The sequence below is a fragment of the Alligator mississippiensis genome, chromosome 1, assembly GCF_030867095.1.
Source record: "Alligator mississippiensis isolate rAllMis1 chromosome 1, rAllMis1, whole genome shotgun sequence".
NCBI lineage: Eukaryota > Metazoa > Chordata > Crocodylia > Alligatoridae > Alligator > Alligator mississippiensis.
In genome coordinates this window covers 12,329,688-12,348,376 of record NC_081824.1, presented here as the reverse complement: position 1 = coordinate 12,348,376, position 18,689 = coordinate 12,329,688, and the positions used below count along the sequence as shown (strand labels likewise).

The following is an 18,689-nucleotide window of genomic DNA, read 5'->3' as shown; positions in this document are numbered from 1 at the left end:
GCTGTGGGTTTGGGACTCCCCACCCTGCTGCTTTTCCCTCAGGAGTCCTGCACCAGCCATGCACCCGCTGTCCACCCTGCAGCAATAGGAGGCACAACTCCATGTTGCCACCACCCCTGCTGCTGCTGGTCGACCAGGGGATGCCTCACCATGGCAGCCTGGCCAGTGCAGAGCTCCCGGGGAGAGCAGCATGGTGGGGACCCCTGAGCCCACAGCGGGCAATGTGTACCTGCCCTCCCGTGGATGAATCAGGGGGGCATGTGCCTTGCCATGCCCCTTTCTCTGAGTGCATTTAGCAGTGGGAACCGCCTCCCCCCCCCCCCCCGGAAAAGCCACCCATGGCTCCATGCCAGCCCCAAGCTCCATGCACCACTGTGGCTGGGCAGCACCCTGAGCCCCTGCTCCACTCTCTCCCTTACTGTGGGGGCCTTAGTTTGCTCCCCCTGTCTCCCCTATGCCCCCATTAACTTGCCTGCAGGGAGCTGCTCCCTACACTGTCCAGCTGTATTTCTGACTGTGTGCAGGGATGCACATGCACGTGGCACCCCTTACGTCCCACTCCCAGGAGCCCCAAGCTTGCAAGGGGAAACCCACTGCTGCCCAAATCCAGATTCCTGCAGGATACTGTGAATTTGGGAAGTGAATGCTGTCCTGGTGTCATGTAGCCTGGGACTGGGATCTGATGTTCCCATTCCAGGACTCCCACACAATTAGGGACGAGTGGTCACTCTACTGCTACCCCCGCCACGCACACACCCCATCCCACCGCTCCTCCCCCAACTGCACATTCCTCAGCATACACCCCTCTGCCCCTCCACACACAATATACAAGAGTAAGACTTTATTTTGAGCTATTATATGGTGTTGGGTGGATGGGCCTTCTTATGTCATGGACCAAGTGATAGGGTGGGACTTCTGGATCTAAGATAGCAACACTCCCCTCCCAAAAAGAGTACTTACTGGGCAAGGGGAAGGATTGCAAGTGGGAAAGGTTAGGGTTTAGGGGCAGGGCTTCCAGTCCCAAGATAGTGACCAGTGAGCAGGGCTTAGCAGTTTGACAAGGGGTGAACCCTTGTGGCCCTCAGCAGCTCACCAGAATGCATTAAGCATCCCACCAGCCAAAATAATAGCCTACCCTTGGTCTAAATGCTACAGAGAAGATCAAAACGATGGCATGGGATGTCTATTCTTTATCCGCTGGTAGGAGTAGATCATTTATAAATGCTAATTTAGCCTAAATCAAAAAAATTAGGCTGACTCCGTATTGTGCCGGATCTAGGATATTAGCGTCAATCAGATGAACTCTTAGTACTCCTTGGACTTGGGCTTCTCTGTGAACTTGTTCTGGGGTGGGAGGCTAGCTTATTAGAGCTAGTGGGAATTTTTACATGCGCTTGTGGTGCGGTGCCGGGCACTTTTTATTAGCAGGCTGCCTTAATTAAAAGTGCCTGGCGCTGCATCGGGAGCAGGTGTATCAGTGGCGCAGTGTGCGTCACCACTGAGAAAACGGTGGCAGCGTGCTTTGAACTAAAGCGCGTAAAGCACTACCACCATTTTGTCAGCACTGCAGCACTGATGCATGTGACGCGCGAGGTTGCCAGCATGTATCGATTTACGTGCTCGAGCAGACTCAATTAGTCGAGTCTGCTCCAGTGCACTGGATTTCCAGCACATCAGAGCAGACTCCCTGCAAGTGTGTAAGAGCCCGGTGTGTCCAGGCTGGATTTTTTTGATGTCAGCTGGGCTACTGCATGTTTGGAAGAGGATGGGAAGAATCCTCCTCTCAATGTTGCAGGAGGAGCAGCACTAGCTGCTGCTGCTGCTGCTTTCACAATCCTGGAAGGACAAGAGGGAGGTGACAAAGGGATCACTGTTGGATATTTTCATGCACTTACAAGCAGTGGGTGAGAAGAGTGCAGTAGCAGAGCTGAATTATTCCAAGTGATGTCGTCTCACCTAGAGGCTCTTCCTTGAAACTTTCTCAGCTGTCTTTATTTATTATTCCAATTTATCACAGCTGCTTCTGTAACACTTCCTATTATTGTAATTGCTTTACACTTCGAGATGCTTTTTTAATTATAAGATTGAATGACAGAGGTCATAAAAAGATAACATACTTGAAGGCATTTGTGATATGTGATATATAGCATGCTTTAAAATTCCTTTCCTTTAATCCAGAGCAGGTCTTTCTGAAAGCATGTATTAACTGGCATTTAGCTTGGGAACAAAAAAAATAAAAAAATAAAAGACAGTACTATTAATGTTTAGCATAAATACTCTGAGTAAAACTTTAAAGGCTGTTTTTCAATTGGTAAACAGAAGGGGAAGTGATATCTGTACTGTTAAATATCATAGGGTGTAGCATGTTTTGAGTATAGTTTTTCAGAGAAGTTAAAAGGTGGTAATAAAAAAAAAAATCTAGTTCATTTTTTTTACTGCAGGATTGCTCCCTATAGTACATTGAAGATGATTTTCAATTGTATTTGTTCTAGTTTTAAATATCCCTACTAGTTAGGGTTCATCTCTTCTCTTAAGAGACACTTTGGCTCAGTTTCATTAATTTTTTTTCTTATTCCTCATTTAGTACAATTATTCTTTTTTATACCCCTCGCATCACATGAAGTCTTCAGGTCAGCGGAGGTTTTATGTACATGTGTGTTTTGCTTAGTTTCACAATGGCTTTTCTTCTAACTACATTTTGGTAATTTTATCATAAACCTTGTTTTTCCAGGTTTTCCTTAGGGGATGCTCGCAGGCCTCTTCATGAAACAGCAGTGTTAGTGGAAGACATTGTCCACACTCAGCTGATTAATTTGGTAAGACTATTTTTAGCCTTTTGATTAAAACCATGTCCCCAGTTGGACAAACCAGTCTTTGATGTAAAGAGTCTAGATAATGTTTTAGCTCTGTCATACTCTATGTTGCACATGGTGCGGGGACTGCAGAGCGTGTGAATAGTTCTCTGCCCATGACAGTCTGGAGAAATCGCTATAACGTCCAGATATGCAGATCTCTGCTCTGCTTCTCGTTCTTCACTGTTGTATAACCATATATCACTGTAGCCCCAGGTCCACTTAATTTCAGCTGCTTGCATCTCGTACTTTTTTTTGGGGGGGGGGGGAAGGTGAGGGATGGCTATTTTCAAAATCGTCTTCCTTAAAATGCAAAAATAATTGACGACGTGTAAGTTTTTGTGATGTTTTAAAATGTTTTATGAAAATATATCCAAATATTTTTTACTTCTAGAAAACTAAATGAAAAAGATGCGTAATTTTAATATTTTTTTTAAAAACCTATCAGAAATATTACTACAAAGTTGTGAAAAACCAAAATGAAACTGTTTTAAAACTTATGAATCACAACTGGGAATTTTTGTTGTGTTTTTTTTTTACATTTTGCCCATCTCTCCTGAGGACTGTCTGTTGTGAAAGTAGTTGCAGACCAGATATTCTGTTGTGGCACTCATTGGTATTGAAAAGACAGCAAACCATGCCGATAATACTTTTAACGTGTTTCTGAATTTAACATGTGTAGTTGTTTTGTAAAAATTAATTCTTTTATGCATCTCCTTGGATTGTGGAAGTATTAAGAGAACAGTTTTTATTGGTATGAGCACTGAGGGGAGTTTATGGACCTTATTGTAAACAATTTGTGCTTTTATACTTCTTTTAAGATGCACTAGCTGTAATATTGTAGTAACAGAGAATTGATCTGAACCACGCTATAAAGGTGAAGCTAAAGTTCCAGTTCAATCTTATACCTTTTGAGAAAATGCAGTTGTCCTCTAGGCATAACTGCGTTTATACGTTCATAAGACTACTTCTTCTTCTTCTTTATTTTTTTTTACAGTGACTTTAAGCATAAAAAAATATGACCATTGCTTTATTTATCCTGTAGTGTTAGTAGCAGGAGGATTATTTATTTTCATGCTCCATTGATGCTTAGTTGAACTTTATGGTAAAATTTGCATTTGACAAAGATTTAACCTGTGGCCTTGTGGTCTTTTTGTTTAAATAAATAAATAATGAATACCTTAAGCTGGATACTTAGTCAATGGCCATGACCTCTAGGTTAACCCTAAATGGTGTGTAGGAGCATGTATGATTTCCTGCCAGGAGGAAGAATGGGAATAGACCAGCAGATAAACTGCTTTTCTAACCTCTCACCTTTTAGCCCAAGACAGCACTTTGTTTCAGAGGAAGTGAAAGTATCTTTAATAGCTTATTGTTTTGACCTTTGACACCTACAGGACGCAACTCTTCAATCATGAACTTTTTGCATGTCAGGTTTCTGATAAGGATTTTTCACTTTTGTTATCTTCGGATGTTTCAAAATCTTCCTGAGCCGGCATCAAATATTTATTTGGTTTTTGTCATCTTAAATGCTTATGTCCACATGTCGTATTAGGCAACAAACTAATTGTGTATTAATGCTGCTCTGTGTGAGTTTAGTGCATAGCCCTCGTGCTTTACGTGCAATATAAACCTTCTTATCTCTTTTCCTTTTTCCACAAGCCACATGTGTGATATTTGTGATGTGTATATGATGCAAAGTCACCATGTTGTTATCCATCTTTCATAATGGATGTTTCTAGGAAGAGATCATAATTCTTTATCAAATCCAGATTTGAGCTTCTGAATTCCGGAGCAAGAAGCCAGCTTGATTATCTTTGATTGCTTGACTTTTGATATCTTTGAAGTTTATAGTTCTGACTTCCTATTTTCAAAGTTTATCTGAACTCTATTAAAGCAGGGGCTAGTTTAGACAGATTTACGTGGTTACTACTTCAAACCATTACACACTTCATGAAGTCTAGCTGCTATGGGGGGTGACAGCACCAAGAAGTCAAATGTTTGGAAAGCTTTTAAATTAATACTTCATGGTTGCAACCAGAATCTGGTTTTGGTGATCTAAATAAAGGTCACAGTTTTAATTCAAGCAGGTGCGGTCTCAGAGTGGGCACTTCCACTAGCTCACGCTAGCAGTCCATATATACTGTCACTTCATTAATGTAACAAATTTTGCCAACTTCATTTAAAAAAAAACCAAACTTTTATACTTGTTAATTTTAAATGCATTCTTGGATTTTTGCTGAACCAAAACCAATAAATAAGTGTAGAATGAAAGTAGACATACAAAACTTTATGTAGGCATATTCTCTGTGTACCAACAGAAATAAAGCTAAAGTATATTTTATGGCTTAAAATGATATTTTCTTCTCAAAGAGCACAATAACAAGGTTTTTAGTCCTAAGCCAAGTTCACTGGGAGCTTGTAATACATTTCTGGGGGAAGTACCTTCTTGATTAACAATGTCTGTATAACTCTGTAAGTAACTAAATCATTCTTAGATTTTACGTCTTTGTACTGTTGCAGTCGCTAGAAGCTACAGTCACGCCTCCGTTGTGCTGGGTGTTGTGCACACATTTAACAGAAATCTTTGTTCCAGAGAATTTTAAACTCTTAATAAGAGGAGATTGTTTAAATTCCACCTCTGTTTGAGTGACCACATATTTTCAGTGGTACCTTGCTGTACAAAGTGTATTAAGATTTTAACAAGCAACAGTAGATTTGTTTAATTAATGTACAATACTCGTATGTAATGGTGAAAATGTACAAATCTCCATGCAAACAGTAACGACAACAAATGAAATCTCACAAAACTGCTGCGTTTTAAGTGTTGTTATTTCTGCATGCTGCTTGGGGAACTTGAACTTAGGAGGCTTAAACTTCCCAAAGCCATGGAAAGTGTTTCCTTAAGAGACCCGAGCAAAACTTGAGGCTTCCTGACCCACACTTTGACACTACAAATGCTCTATCACCTAGTCTCTGTCTTTAGGTGTCATTAGCTTTTCCTTATTGTGGTGCTGGATCCAGTCTCTGTTAATAAATATGTAAAAATGTTTTATTGTATTATATTAAAAGACTATTAGTGTGTGTGTGTGCGTATCCTTCGAAATATGAGCCATATTTAAAGTGGTGCAGGTCCCACTTCCTTAGCTATCCTAGGCGAATGGGCTAGGATTGGCAGACCCTTGATTTTTTTTGAGTTTTTTAAAATGCCTTCTTTCTCTGTGGCGTTAAGCTGTCTATACTTAAACTGTGGTGGTATTCTAGATCATATTTCTTCACATTACTCCATGTGAGTGAGCTCTGAAGCCAGGTAAAATAATTTGCAATATCACATCATTATATATTTGCCTCGATGCTATTGCACAACTGATCTGTTTAGCAGAAACATTAAGGTGGACTGTGTATTCGTTATTTGTGGATGGTAACAGAAGATGGTTGGGCAGTTGTAATGAGATAGCTAGTTACTGATCAGAGTTATGCTTGTAGGATTGAGGAAGTCAAATCTTCAGCCCTTCAAATGGAAAGTTCCCTTGTTCAGAAGGGCGAAGGAAAGTGTGATGAATTTTAAAGCAAAAAAGCTGAATCCCTTAGAGTCCACTAACAAACATTGTGCCATGGGTCCCTTTTGGGTGCAAAGATGCCCGGCTCGTTCCTGTCCAGCTGCCAGAACTTTCAGTTTTCCCTGTTTGAGTGTAATATTTGAATTTAACAGATCCAGTATGTCCAAAAAGACGTACAGGACCATTTGTACTTCACTGGAATGAAGGGCAACGCATGTGAAGAGAGCACAGTGCTGCACGTTCTGGGTGCCTGCTATGTAACATGCAGCATTGTCCATGTAGTGTTGTTTATCAGCTTTTTTTTTTTTTTTTTAAATTGTCTGAGAATAATTATACTTCTGCACCCAAGCTTATCAATGTATCAGTTACAGCAGCAATTTCAGGAAACAAACCAGGAAACGCTGGGTAAAATTCATATTAAAAACTAGATGCAATACAATGCAGAAGCAATAAGAAGAGAAAAACTGAAAGCATCATACCACTGAATATTGTACACCATCATATGTAGGAAAAGTACCTCATTGTTAATTAATTTATTAATGCCCAGGCAAAACACAACCTCTCTTTATGTTTAGAGGTTAAATTTTTGCCACCAGTGGTGCCCAGGTAGCTTTTTCCATTGAGTTCTAAAGGTAGGATTTGGCCTTCAGATTTATTTTTATTTATCCTAACTTCCTAAATTAACAGGAATTTTCTAATCTTCTATAAAAGGTTTTGTGGATTGTTATTTAAATAAAGACATGGTCTGGGAGGCAGACATCCTAGCTGATATCCTTTCACTCTGTGCATTTGGTCATCATTCTTAATTCTTATTAGTCTTGTATAATCCTCATTTGGTTCTAACTATTTACTTCTTTAAAACCTTAGATAAATACTTCTCTCTCTTTATTTTCCCAACCCCCTTCTTTTTTTTTTTTGGACCATGCACTTAGGAAGTTTAGGAGTCTAAATTTGGTGGGGAAAGAGGGCAGGGTTGGATCAAGACAGTGTGCCACCCCCCACTCTTCCTCCATACACCCCTTCCCCACCAGAGAGGCAGGTAAGTCAGTGGGGTGTGTGCACGACACAGGGGTTTAATCAACCCTAAATTGAAGCAGTGTTTTTTTTAAAACCCACTGCTTCAATTTAGGGCCCCTGTTTCATCTGCACATGCCCTTAGGTGTCCATGTGCATCATGCAGGAGAGACCAGAACATTTTTTTAGTAATAAAATCAATTGGAATTGCACATGTACCTCTTTGTCCTCCTGCTTGAGAACAGGGCAGCAGGATTGGACCTGGTAAGTGTCCAACCTACTCATCCATAGCTTTCTGCAAACTTTTTAAATTCTACAGAACTTTTTTGATTGCTTTATTGTTTAATCACTGTGATAAAGGTAACCTATATGGACTGAGCATCAAAGACCAGATCCTTGGTGCAGGGTTCTAGAGCTGATACCTGCAGACTTCATGCCCATTAAAGGCAGTCCTGAACTAGACTTTTCTTTTAAAAGAAGGGCACAAAACATCTCTTGATCTTCATTTTTGTCTGGAATTTCTGTCCCAATAAATTGAAGTGCTGTTTACCCCAGCAAGGTATCTCTGCAGTGGATTTTGAGAACTTCTGCAGTCTCTCCAGACCGGTCTAAGTTTTTGGCTTCGTTTTTTTTAACCACATGTTAAAAAATTTAGTGGAAAACCTTATAGGATAAAATGTTATTTTAAAAGAAGGAGCGTTTGAATTAGGATTGGTAGCTGCTTGACATGTCTGGAAACCAGAGTTGAGGGAGTTCAGAATATCAACTAAGGTATAAGGGTAGATTGACTAGTATACAATGTTAAGTCCCTAAGTGCACCTGCTGTTTTCAGAAGTTGGAGTATTTTCTGAGGGGGGAAGAGTACTGTTAATAAAAGTCTTTTCTCCTCTTCCAGACTCAACTTTTGCTTTTACTTAGCATTACAGAGCAGAGGAAAAGAAGCACAAGATCAGGAGTAAAAGAAACATATACACGTATCAGGAGAGAGAGCAGCATAGTGTAACATGCACAAGAGGGGGTTGGGAGGGAACCAGGAAAAAATGAGGACTGAGACACGGGTGACTGGTGCTTCCCGCGTGTTGGGGGGGGTGGTCCTCCAGTGGCCAGTCGCCGAGCCAGCGGCAAAACTGGAAGTGCACGTCCAGTTTCACAGCTGGTGCTTCTAGGGGGTGCACGGCCAATCCCAAGGGGTCCACATGCACCTGTGTGCACCCCCTATGTGTCGCCAGTGAACTGAGATATAGGCAAGGATAGAGGTTTTCTGTATTCTGATACTTTTGTGAAGCCAAGTCATACTCATTTTTTCTTCACAAATTGTTTGACTCCTTTTGTAACCTGTATGGCCTCCATCCTGTACTTGAATCCAGAAGCAAGGTCTCAGTTCATCTTATTGCAATTTCTGTTAATGAATGCACTGTTTTCAATTTAAATCTCCTTTTTTTAAGGAATGTCAGAAATTCTAAAATTAAAAAAAAGGAGATTTAAATTGAAAACAGTGCATTCATTAACAGAAATTGGCCTGTGATCTAAACAAACAGTGTAAAGCACTGTTCACTCTTCAACACGAAGTTATTTGCAACTGTCACTTACGCCACCCCAGTAACGGGAAAAGTCCTTGTTTTATGAGTCTGTTTTAAAACAGTAATAAAGTTTCCTGTGCAGGACATTAATTAGAGGGGTTATCAAAATAAGACAAACTAATATAATTTGTGATTGTACAAAATAAAGGAAGTGGAGGGTACCATGGGGACCTAATGAATCACAGGATGGAAACAATCTTCTGGCTAACTAAACATTCAGACTTTGTACTAAGTCATAGAGTGTATATACAACTCAGCAAACCGGAACACACTGTGTGTTTACATGAATGGGATAAAGGAGTTCACAAAAACCATCTGGGAAAAATCCTTGGAGTATTTCGTCTGTTCCTACTGTAGGGTAAGTTAAACAACATATATGCAGCTACAGCAAACTCCTGGCACACCTGCATCGGGATAAGCCAAAGTGGGAAATCATGCTATGGTATGAAGATTTCCACGAGTACCAAAAATGTGAATTTTATTTCTGTTTTTACTTGTGTGCGAGGACTAGAGGGGAATTTGTCTAGATAAAGTAATTGTTGTCTGTTCATTACACATATATCTTAATTTGCTACGAGTGTGCTTTAATTGGACTGCTTGTGATATTACAATTAAATTACAGCTTGGCTAAATTAAATTGCTGTGGTGTGCAAAACAGAATTTATTTTTTAGTATTCCCTGTTTTTTTGTTTTTGTTTTTTTCAACTATTTGAAAATTCTATTTGATTTAATGATAGAATAAGCAAATGGATTTTATAAGCTGCATGTTTTCTAGACTTTAGGTAGGTAGTTTAAATTACAGAAAAATAGCTTAAACTACGCATCTCTACTGCATCATTTATCTTGGATGAAGATCCACAGTAGACTTAGTTTTTCTTCTGCCATCCTAAAGATCAAATGCTACTGCTTTTATGACAGAGCAGCCCCAGGACAGGGTATCCTGACATATAAGACATGTTGTTTGGCTAGTACGTGGGTTTTTACAATAAGCTACCTGTTTTTGAGTACTTCTGTTTTTCTTTCTTTTCGCATTAGTTCCTGAGTGACAAGCACCAAACTTCAGATTACTTGAACAGACACTTTGATCCACTTGGATCTTTTCATCATTCTCTCTTTATAAAAAAAAGCAAGCAAAAAACTGGTATGAAGTGCTAGCATTGAAACTTCAAATTTAAAGTTGATTATCCTGGATACTCATCCTAGACTTTTTATCAAGACACATTTTTTTGTTATTTAGTGAATATAAAGAAAGTGTCAAATTAACTTGTTTAACTGTAATTGAGCAGGATCTGATTTAAATTTATACTCACTCTAAGGCATGGAAACTCTATTTATTTATCACTAAATCCTTCAGAGTACTTTCCCCCCCAAAACAGTCGACACGCTTAAACTAGAATCTTCACATTCAAGGACGTGCAAGGCAAAAGGGCACCATATTATCCAAACAATAACTGAATATTTGGAGAAATTACACTCTTAAATTTTGCATTCGCAAACATGCATTTATTTTGTTAAAACAAAATCTGCAAAATGTTGAATAGTGAGTCCAAAAACTGTCTAAAAGATCCTGGGGTTCTAATCACTATATTGGGGCAGGTTATCTGTCCTCCTTGTGTTCTGTCTTCAATTTAGAAATCACTTCTGAATATGTAGCCTACTTCTACACTTCACTACCCACTGCCACTGCTGCAAGGTTTGAGATGGGACGTGACCAGAGAGTATTATTCTGCAGGTATGCTAAACTAGCAAACGGTTCTTAGAAAATCATTGTCCACTTGACAAACTTTAAAGCAACCCTTAGGAAGCCATGCTTTGACATGGGGTAGAGAATCAGAGTATTATGGCTCTTTCTCTGCCTCTTTTCTCGTTGTCTGAACTGCCCTAGTAGCTACATGAGAGAGCTCAGCTTTCCTTGAAGTGTGTCATCCAGTTTGCAAGAAGCCATCTGACTCTGAGAGTCCTCAAAGCGTAGTAGAGGGGCATGGAATGGGCAACTAGAGACACGCAGAAGAGGTGCAGAGCAGCTGTCAGGGCCACAGGCTGGATCTCATTGGCCAATCGAGAAGGGCCTAGTACTCAGGGATGGAAAACTAGAGTTTTTGGATCTGAAAATTTTTTTGAATTTGGTGACGTGTTTAACGTCTAATTCTCAGGTGCCTCATAGTAAAAATAATGCTACGAAGAGTACTGTTGTAGATAAGTGTGCGCGTGCAAGTTTTATTTTAGGTGGAATGTGTAGGACTACTACTATTACTACACATTTTCCATTACTAGACAGTTTTCCATTGGCTTCATTGTCAGAATTATCCGTATTGGCTGAAATTTTCTATTCTTAGTGTCTTATCAGGCTGAATTATTTTTGAATTTTTGACCACCCCCGCTTCCCCCCCCCCCCAAAAAAAAAAAAAAAGAGCCCCCAAACCTCTAGTTCAGCCTTTTTTGGAGTGATGCTAGGGGAAAAATACATTGTTTTGCCCAAAGCAGACTTAGCTTGGAAAAGCTCCAATTTGTTCGTTATCTTTCCATTTACTCATTAAAAATTTAAGAGATTATCCAGGGCCAGGCAATTATATCGTGTGGAGGGCTGCTTACTGAGTTTTGGCAAGCCATCGAGGGCCGCATGGCAGGCAGCAGGGGCAGATAAATATTAATTTTCAAAATTTTTTAGGGGCCCCACGGGCTGGATTGAATGGTCTGGCAGGCTGGATCTGGCCTGTGGGCCGCATTTTGCCCACCCTAGTATACGTACAAAAAAGAAGTAAAAAATATATTATCAGGATTGCCGTGTAAACTTTACTCAACAGTTGGAAATGTCAGAATGATAGTTGCCTGTACAATCTTAATTTTCATCTTCCGTCCCCTTGTGTATACCTTGTGATACAATCTTTACTTAGGTGATCGCAAGCTTTTATCTCTAGGCTGTCCTGCCATTCAGTGCCCAAGGAAGGCTTGTATAATGGAGGCTGTTATCAGTAGAATCCCGTAAACTTTGTATAACGCAGTCCAAAGTTGGTGAAAACATTTTAGTTTAATTTCTCTGCGCCTGTCTCCCATCTGTGCAATGGGGATCGTGTTTCCTCATCTCTGAGTGACTTTGTGGAAATAAATGAATAAAACTACTAAAATAAGAAGAATGCTGTTGTGAAGAGTAATTTATTATTCTGTCTTTAGAGCAGGATTTGAATGATGTATGCATAAAGCATTGGCTTGCACACTGAACAGTGAGGAGGAAAGTTGATTAGCTGCATACTTATCTTGGAAAGTAAATAAGGCAGGGATCCATTTGGAAAAAAAAATGTGATCATGTAATTAAAGACTGTCACAATTCAGACCTTTTTGTTTCACACGCATTAACGTTGCACAGGCAAGTGTAATTTTGGCATTTTTCTAACTTTGGAATGCTTATCTTCATGACCTCAATAATCTTTCTTTAATATAGGTGCATGCACATGTGTTCTTAAAGCAACAGATCTCTGTTTAGTCTGCAGTTTCACAAAGAAAGTATGTGCAGAATGTTACATACCATAGTCTCTGGGCTCAGACTCATGAGAAAATACACGTCTGTTTAATTACCTTGAGTTATGAAGCCTTTATGACTTTTATGTGACAAATGGTACCCTGATTGGGTTTTAGGAATATAAATATTTTTGCAACACCTGTATTTGATTTTTAATATATGTTTTGGATCAGTATAAAGCAGATTAATATTTATGAAATGTGTAGATAAATTATGATCAACTCCAAAGTCTGCTTATATAAGTTATATTTAATTACTTAGGCTAATTCCTTCACTATAATAATCCAATTTTCCTAGTGTTGTGTTGAATTCAAGGTGGTCAGCTATGAAAATCTACTATCAGGGAGTAATCTGTATTTTATGATATGGCATTATTATATGACTGTAGTAAAACCCCCTTTTTATCCACATCTCTACTGTCTAATTTCCTTCATTTAAAGTCAGCAATTAGTGGATAGTCTTGTCAAGCTAATTTGTCTCTAATCTTTGAATTGTATCTACAATGGCTTGAAATCAGACCGCAACCTTTATTTTATTTTACTTGCTGGTATTTTTTTAATATTTATATCCCATCCTACCCAAAACACATCAGTAGGGAATAATCACAGCTCATTCCAAAGTGAGCAGATAAAAGAAACTCTCCCACTTGGCCATAATTCCCATAAAACAAGATAGCTTAATTGTTGAGCCTAATGTCCTGCACTCTAATCAAATATATTCTGACTTGGCAACTGTAAATAATTATTTCAAATCAAATATGTAATTTTAATTTTTTGCAATTTTTACACGTCTTGTCTGCTGTACTTCAGCAAATAAAATAAGTGCCTTGACTGCTGTTGATGGGTAAAGTAGCAACAGTTTTTTTCTTGGGGCATCTGTTCCAGTCCTTTTGGCACTGCGGTATCTTGTACTATTTTGTTATTCCTCAAATCTGTAATACAGAATTGTGGCTTAAAAGTATAGATGACTTGAACTAATTTCTGGATCTCTGCAACTGATCAGATTAATATTTTTAATATTGCAGGCTACTTAAAGTGTTCTTACAAACTTTCAAAGGTCATCTCTGTTTTATAGAGCAAACTCATTGTAGTTGCTAACAGTCACCTTATCTGATTTCAAACAAACCTGATGGTTTTGAAATATTTCTTTCTAAGATTGGCTTGTTAACAGTATTATGCAGTTACAAGTAAATGTGGTCACAGCTGGTTCTAGTTTCTTAGCTAATCCACCTGATTGGAAACAACAGGTTTTTGATATTTTTCCATTTCTTACACTGACACCTAGTGTTCGTCAATCCGGAGTTTTCTAATACTGCACTTTGTTGTTAATAAATTGTTGCCACGAATAAGATGACACCTTTGTCAAAACAAGCTTTAACACCCCCTCGCCCCCAAGAAACAATAATTGTAGGCATGTAGTGCCAAGATTTGGTGACATCTTATTTTGACAGGACTACTGGTAAAAGCTGCTAAATGTATTGTGTGTTAGACTTATTATTGCAGTTATGTTTTGGCAAGTATGAATTACATGTACACATAAGAATCATTGGTCGGATTAAAAGCAAAGCAAAATTACTAGGAGATATATATATAGGTGTTTGTTTCATGATGGGGAAAATCCCATGTTTATTACTTCTGTGTTTCTTTATCTTCACGTCTCCAGCGCAGCCCAATAGAGTTGTTGATGGTAGCACAGTCCTTGAGTGGATGGAAGATAACTAAGTCACAAAACCCCGCACAAACAATCTTTGCTTACCAGCGGGGCACAAAACAAGACAGAATTCAACCTGCAGTTGCATCTAGTTTCTGATAATTAATATAGCAAAGCTTACACTTTTATGCTTATCCCTTTCTTATATATTCGCTGAAAGTCATTCTACTACTAACAGAGCAGCAGAGACTGCCTAGGCCGGACAAAGGGTGACTGCGCCTGAAAGCTTGCTGAGAACTTTTTTCCAACTACTCAGTTGGTTTAATAAAAGATATCACATCTACCCAAAGAACCGTGCATTTCTACTAACTAAACATTCACTATGTTAAATAATGTTAGTTTAGGAATAGTGTATGGCTGTGTTGTAAAATATCACTGATTTTTGTGGTCACTAGTTCTAATAGGAAGAAAAATAATGTTAAAACACGCAGGTGTATAGACAATATTATCTGTTTTCTGTGTGTTCTTTTGACACACTGTGCTAACTCAATCAGAAAAAACACTGTGTCTGCATAGAAAGCACACTTGGTTTGCACACCACTTACAATCATCTGTCTTGTCCATGTAGGTAAAAACAAATGCTTTTTGTTTTTTGTAAATACTTTGATGCAGCTGTGATTTGATCAACTTCTCATGGCATTGCAAACTAGGAGAAGACAGGTGCACCGTGGAACTGGAGCCTCTGCACCGAGGCATCGTTGTTCCAGGGTGTCCTTCATCTCTACTGTGTCAGCTTCTCGGCAAACCAGGCATCAGTGCCTTCAAACGTGGTTCCTTGGTACACAGGTAAATAGATAGTGGTCTTCTTCTGAGGCTCCCCCTCGAAAAGGGAGAAGGGAATAAAGAGGTCTTATATTGAGGCAGACTTAAGAAGCTCATCAGGGACATGCTACTCTTTGGCTTTACTCCTTCAACCTCCCTTTTCCCATCTTAGAACCTTGTCCTGGATCATTTTTTGAAATGTCGGTATTTATCCGTATTTAAATGGCTAATGAAGTGTCCGCATTAGGTGATATGGGGGAAGGTAGTATCATTTCAAGGAGATAGGGTCATCTGTTTTATGTGGATACACAATTGAATGAGGTTGCAAAATATGAGGAAAGTAAGGCTGAGTTGGAGGGAGGTGGGGGGGTATTCATGCCAGTTTGATTATCTGTCTATTTTGTTAGATGTTTGTCACTACATGGCCAATCCCCAATAAAAGGTAGATGATTTGGAATTAATTGTGCTCGAGTGCATCTCCCTTCAGTAGAGTCCCTAAATAGCTACAAACATGCATTTACAGCACATTTACAGCCATGTCCTTATCTCTAGTCTTGTCTTCCTCAAACATACTTTCAGATATTTCTGTTCCAGAACCAACGTCCTTTTAACTCTAGCATATCATCACCCCCTTCATTTTCTTGTATTCTGGATTTTGACATACTTTTCCATGGGCAAATAACATGTATGAGACTTTTTTTTTTTTTTTTTTTTTGCATGTTTGTGTAGAGGTGTTCTTGATCTAACTGAGATCAGCATCCAGGCTGTATTTGAATGTGATCGTGAGAAATTGGATGTATTATTTCATTATTTTTATGTCAGATTTGAAATTCTGCATCTGTTGGGGGGAGAAAACATTTCTATGAGAGATTTTAAATGACAGCTATTGGAAGTTTTTCAGAAGCTTGGAAGCAAGCCCCATGAAATGGTTTTTGCAAGCATGCAATGTATTCCCAACTTCAAGGATTTTATAACTTAAGAAAGGACAAGTAGACAGACGAGGGGAAGGGAAATAACAAGGGGCAACTTGTATACGGTTTGTAAACAGGTTGATTAAATTTACTATGAGCGGTATGGCTGAAGTGGAATTTTAGGAAGAATATAAAAGTGAGTCAAGGGAGGATATGTCACGGTGTCTGAGGGCATAGAAACAATTGTATGAGAGGATGAGAAATAGGTAGAGTGGTGATTGGGAGTGGCTACACAGTTAGAGGAACAAAGCAATATGAACCTTGAAAAATGAGGATAGTCGGTAGGAGATAAGAGTTGTATAGATACTTTGAAGGAACAAATCAGGAATCTCAACTGGATTCGACAACAGGTTGGGAGGTAGAAGTATTTAAAAGGGGGCAAGTTTAGGTTTACATTTTTCATGGTTTGAAGGGTCTGGATCTGTGTCCGTGTCTGTGTGTGTTGGGGGCAGGGGTGAGGCTAGAGGAGAGGCTATTGCAGTCATTGAAGGAGAACTTAATAAAGTCTGACAGACAGATTTGGCTATGCAAATGGAAAGAAGGATAGGCTTTGGAGAGGCTGTTGAAGAAGCAGCAGCAAATTTAAGGTATAGCCCAGATCAGGGGTGTCAAACATATGGTTTGTGAACCAGATCCAGCCCATGTTGCTGCTGCTGTATCTGGCCCACCGGGCTGCCAGCTGGCCACCAGGAGTTGTGGGGAGGGGAGGGAGGCACGGCCAGGGGCTTGCTGCAGAATCCAGGGCCTTTGGGCCCCGTTAGGCACTGCAGTTGGTGGCAGAAGGGCCAGCAAAGGCAGACACAGCTGCAGTCGCCCTTCGGCCACTAAACCTGTTGCCTCTGCTGTGGCTCCGGCTCCTAGGTCTCTGGCCCTACCACTGCATACTCCACAATGGAGCCAGCACCACATGCCCCATGCTGCCGCTGCCCTAGGGCAGAGCTGGAGCTGGTGCTGCTGTGTCTCGTGCTCCGCACTGCCGCAGTGTCCTGTGCTCTGTGCTGGAGCCTGAGCTCAAGCCGGCACTGTGTGATCTGTGCCACTGCTGCGTGCCCCAGGCCAGAGCTGGAGTCAAAGCAGTGTGCCTGTGGTGCAGGCCAGAGCCACTGCTGCCTTCACTGCCACCACTGTGTGCTCTGTGCTGAAACCATAGCTCCAGCACAAAATGCATGTCGGCAGCAGCAGCAGTTCCAGCTCCTGCATGGGTTGTGTAGCACACAGGGGACCCGAAGTCACCGCTGCCTCTGGAGCATCCCTGTCCTGGGCTAGATCTGACCCATGGGCAGCATACAGTCCAGTTCTGGCCTAGGGAAGGCGGCAAGGTTGATGCCACTGACCTAGTTCAGTGCTTCTCAGCCTTTTTAGATTCAAGACCCGCTTAGAAAAGCCAGATCTTAGTTCTCACTGTTTTTTTGACTATGGAAAAATAAGTGAGAAAAATAAGAGCCATTTTTAGGTTTGAGAGAACTCAAAAAGGCCACAACAGGTCAAAATATTTTTGAAGTTAGGGATTTCTATTTGAAATCTGGGTTTATCTTGTGAATCATGCTTTCCCAGATAACAGTGCTAACATCTCATGTCACATTGGGGCACTCCTGAAAGGATCTCAAGGCACCCCAGGGTGCTGTGGCACCCTGGCTGAGAATCACTGGCCTTGATGCATGAGACCAGGAGGCAGGAAAAGAATAATTTAAATGATGGGCCCGAGCAACTTGGAGAATGGTTTTGGTGTTGGTCTTAGTGGAAAAGAAGGCAAGTGGAGAAGGCTTGAGAGGTGCTAAAGAGAGTTGTCTTTTGGCAACATTAATTTCTTCGAGGAGACTTCGCTGGGGCAGGCTAAGGATATGAATAAATGTTCACATGCAAGAGGTTCAGAAGAGGAGCAAAACTGCTCCATCTTTAATCCTCCTTCATCTAAGGTCAAAGTTTAGGATAATGTAGCTTGCCTGTATTGCTACAGGCTCATGCAGGCATAACAGCTGCTGTGCGGTCCTCAGCAGCAGCAGCAGCATCTCTCCTTGCCCTTTTGAAACCAGCCCAAGTGAATGTTTGTCCCTAGTCTAAATTGAGAGATGGAACAGAAGACGGTTTGCAAGTGGTAGAGAAACAATCTGTGCATCATCTGTATATAGCGAATCAATTATAGCAAAAGCCACATAAGGCTGCAGAGGTCACCCTGAGACAATGTGTGTAGAAAAGCAAATGGCAGGTAAGCAGCCACCGTGGAGGAGGGGAAGAAAAGGACTCGACAGATTGTGGAGGAATGATCAGAAAACAAGGAGGAAAAGCAGCAGCGATGAACAGCGTCTCAGAAGCCCAGACCAGAGTTGATGTCAAGGAGAGTGTCAGAAGCCACAGGGAACTTATTTGTCTGGACAAGTTCTTGGAGTGTCTGTTGTTTAATAGTGTCAGTGAAGTGGAGTTGTTAAAAGCCAGACTGGAATAGTTCTCAGATAGGGTTAGAGGAGAGGAGTCTGCACATCACGTTTTTTTAAAACATGAAGGGATAGGGAGAGACATGGGACAGGATATGGAGAGGCAGGTTTTGCTAAGATTTTTTTTTTTAAGGAGAGGAAACTTGGAACATCTTTATATTTGTAAGGGGAAGGAGCCAGAGGACAGTGAGAGAATAAGAAATAAGTGGGCAGGAAGGGTGTAGATCCCTGGGACATGCGTTAGAAACACAGAAAAGGTAAAAACTTGAGATTGGTAACAAGAGTCAGAAG

At 40.4% G+C, this 18,689-nt stretch overlaps 1 protein-coding gene across 10 annotated transcripts in view; it reads left to right on the top strand.

The window, feature by feature from the left end:
• Window positions 1–18,689, top strand: part of SUPT3H (SPT3 homolog, SAGA and STAGA complex component) — a 434,721-nt gene that overhangs the window by 231,633 nt on the left and 184,399 nt on the right. For 9 of the 10 annotated variants that reach the window (XM_059728886.1, XM_059728883.1, XM_059728873.1 and 6 more), the window contains one exon: window positions 2,732–2,816. The exons of the other annotated variant lie outside the window; for it this stretch is intronic. In XM_059728886.1, the coding sequence (XP_059584869.1) occupies window positions 2,732–2,816 (85 nt within the window). The remainder of the gene's footprint in view (window positions 1–2,731; window positions 2,817–18,689) is intronic. 10 annotated transcript variants of the gene reach the window in all.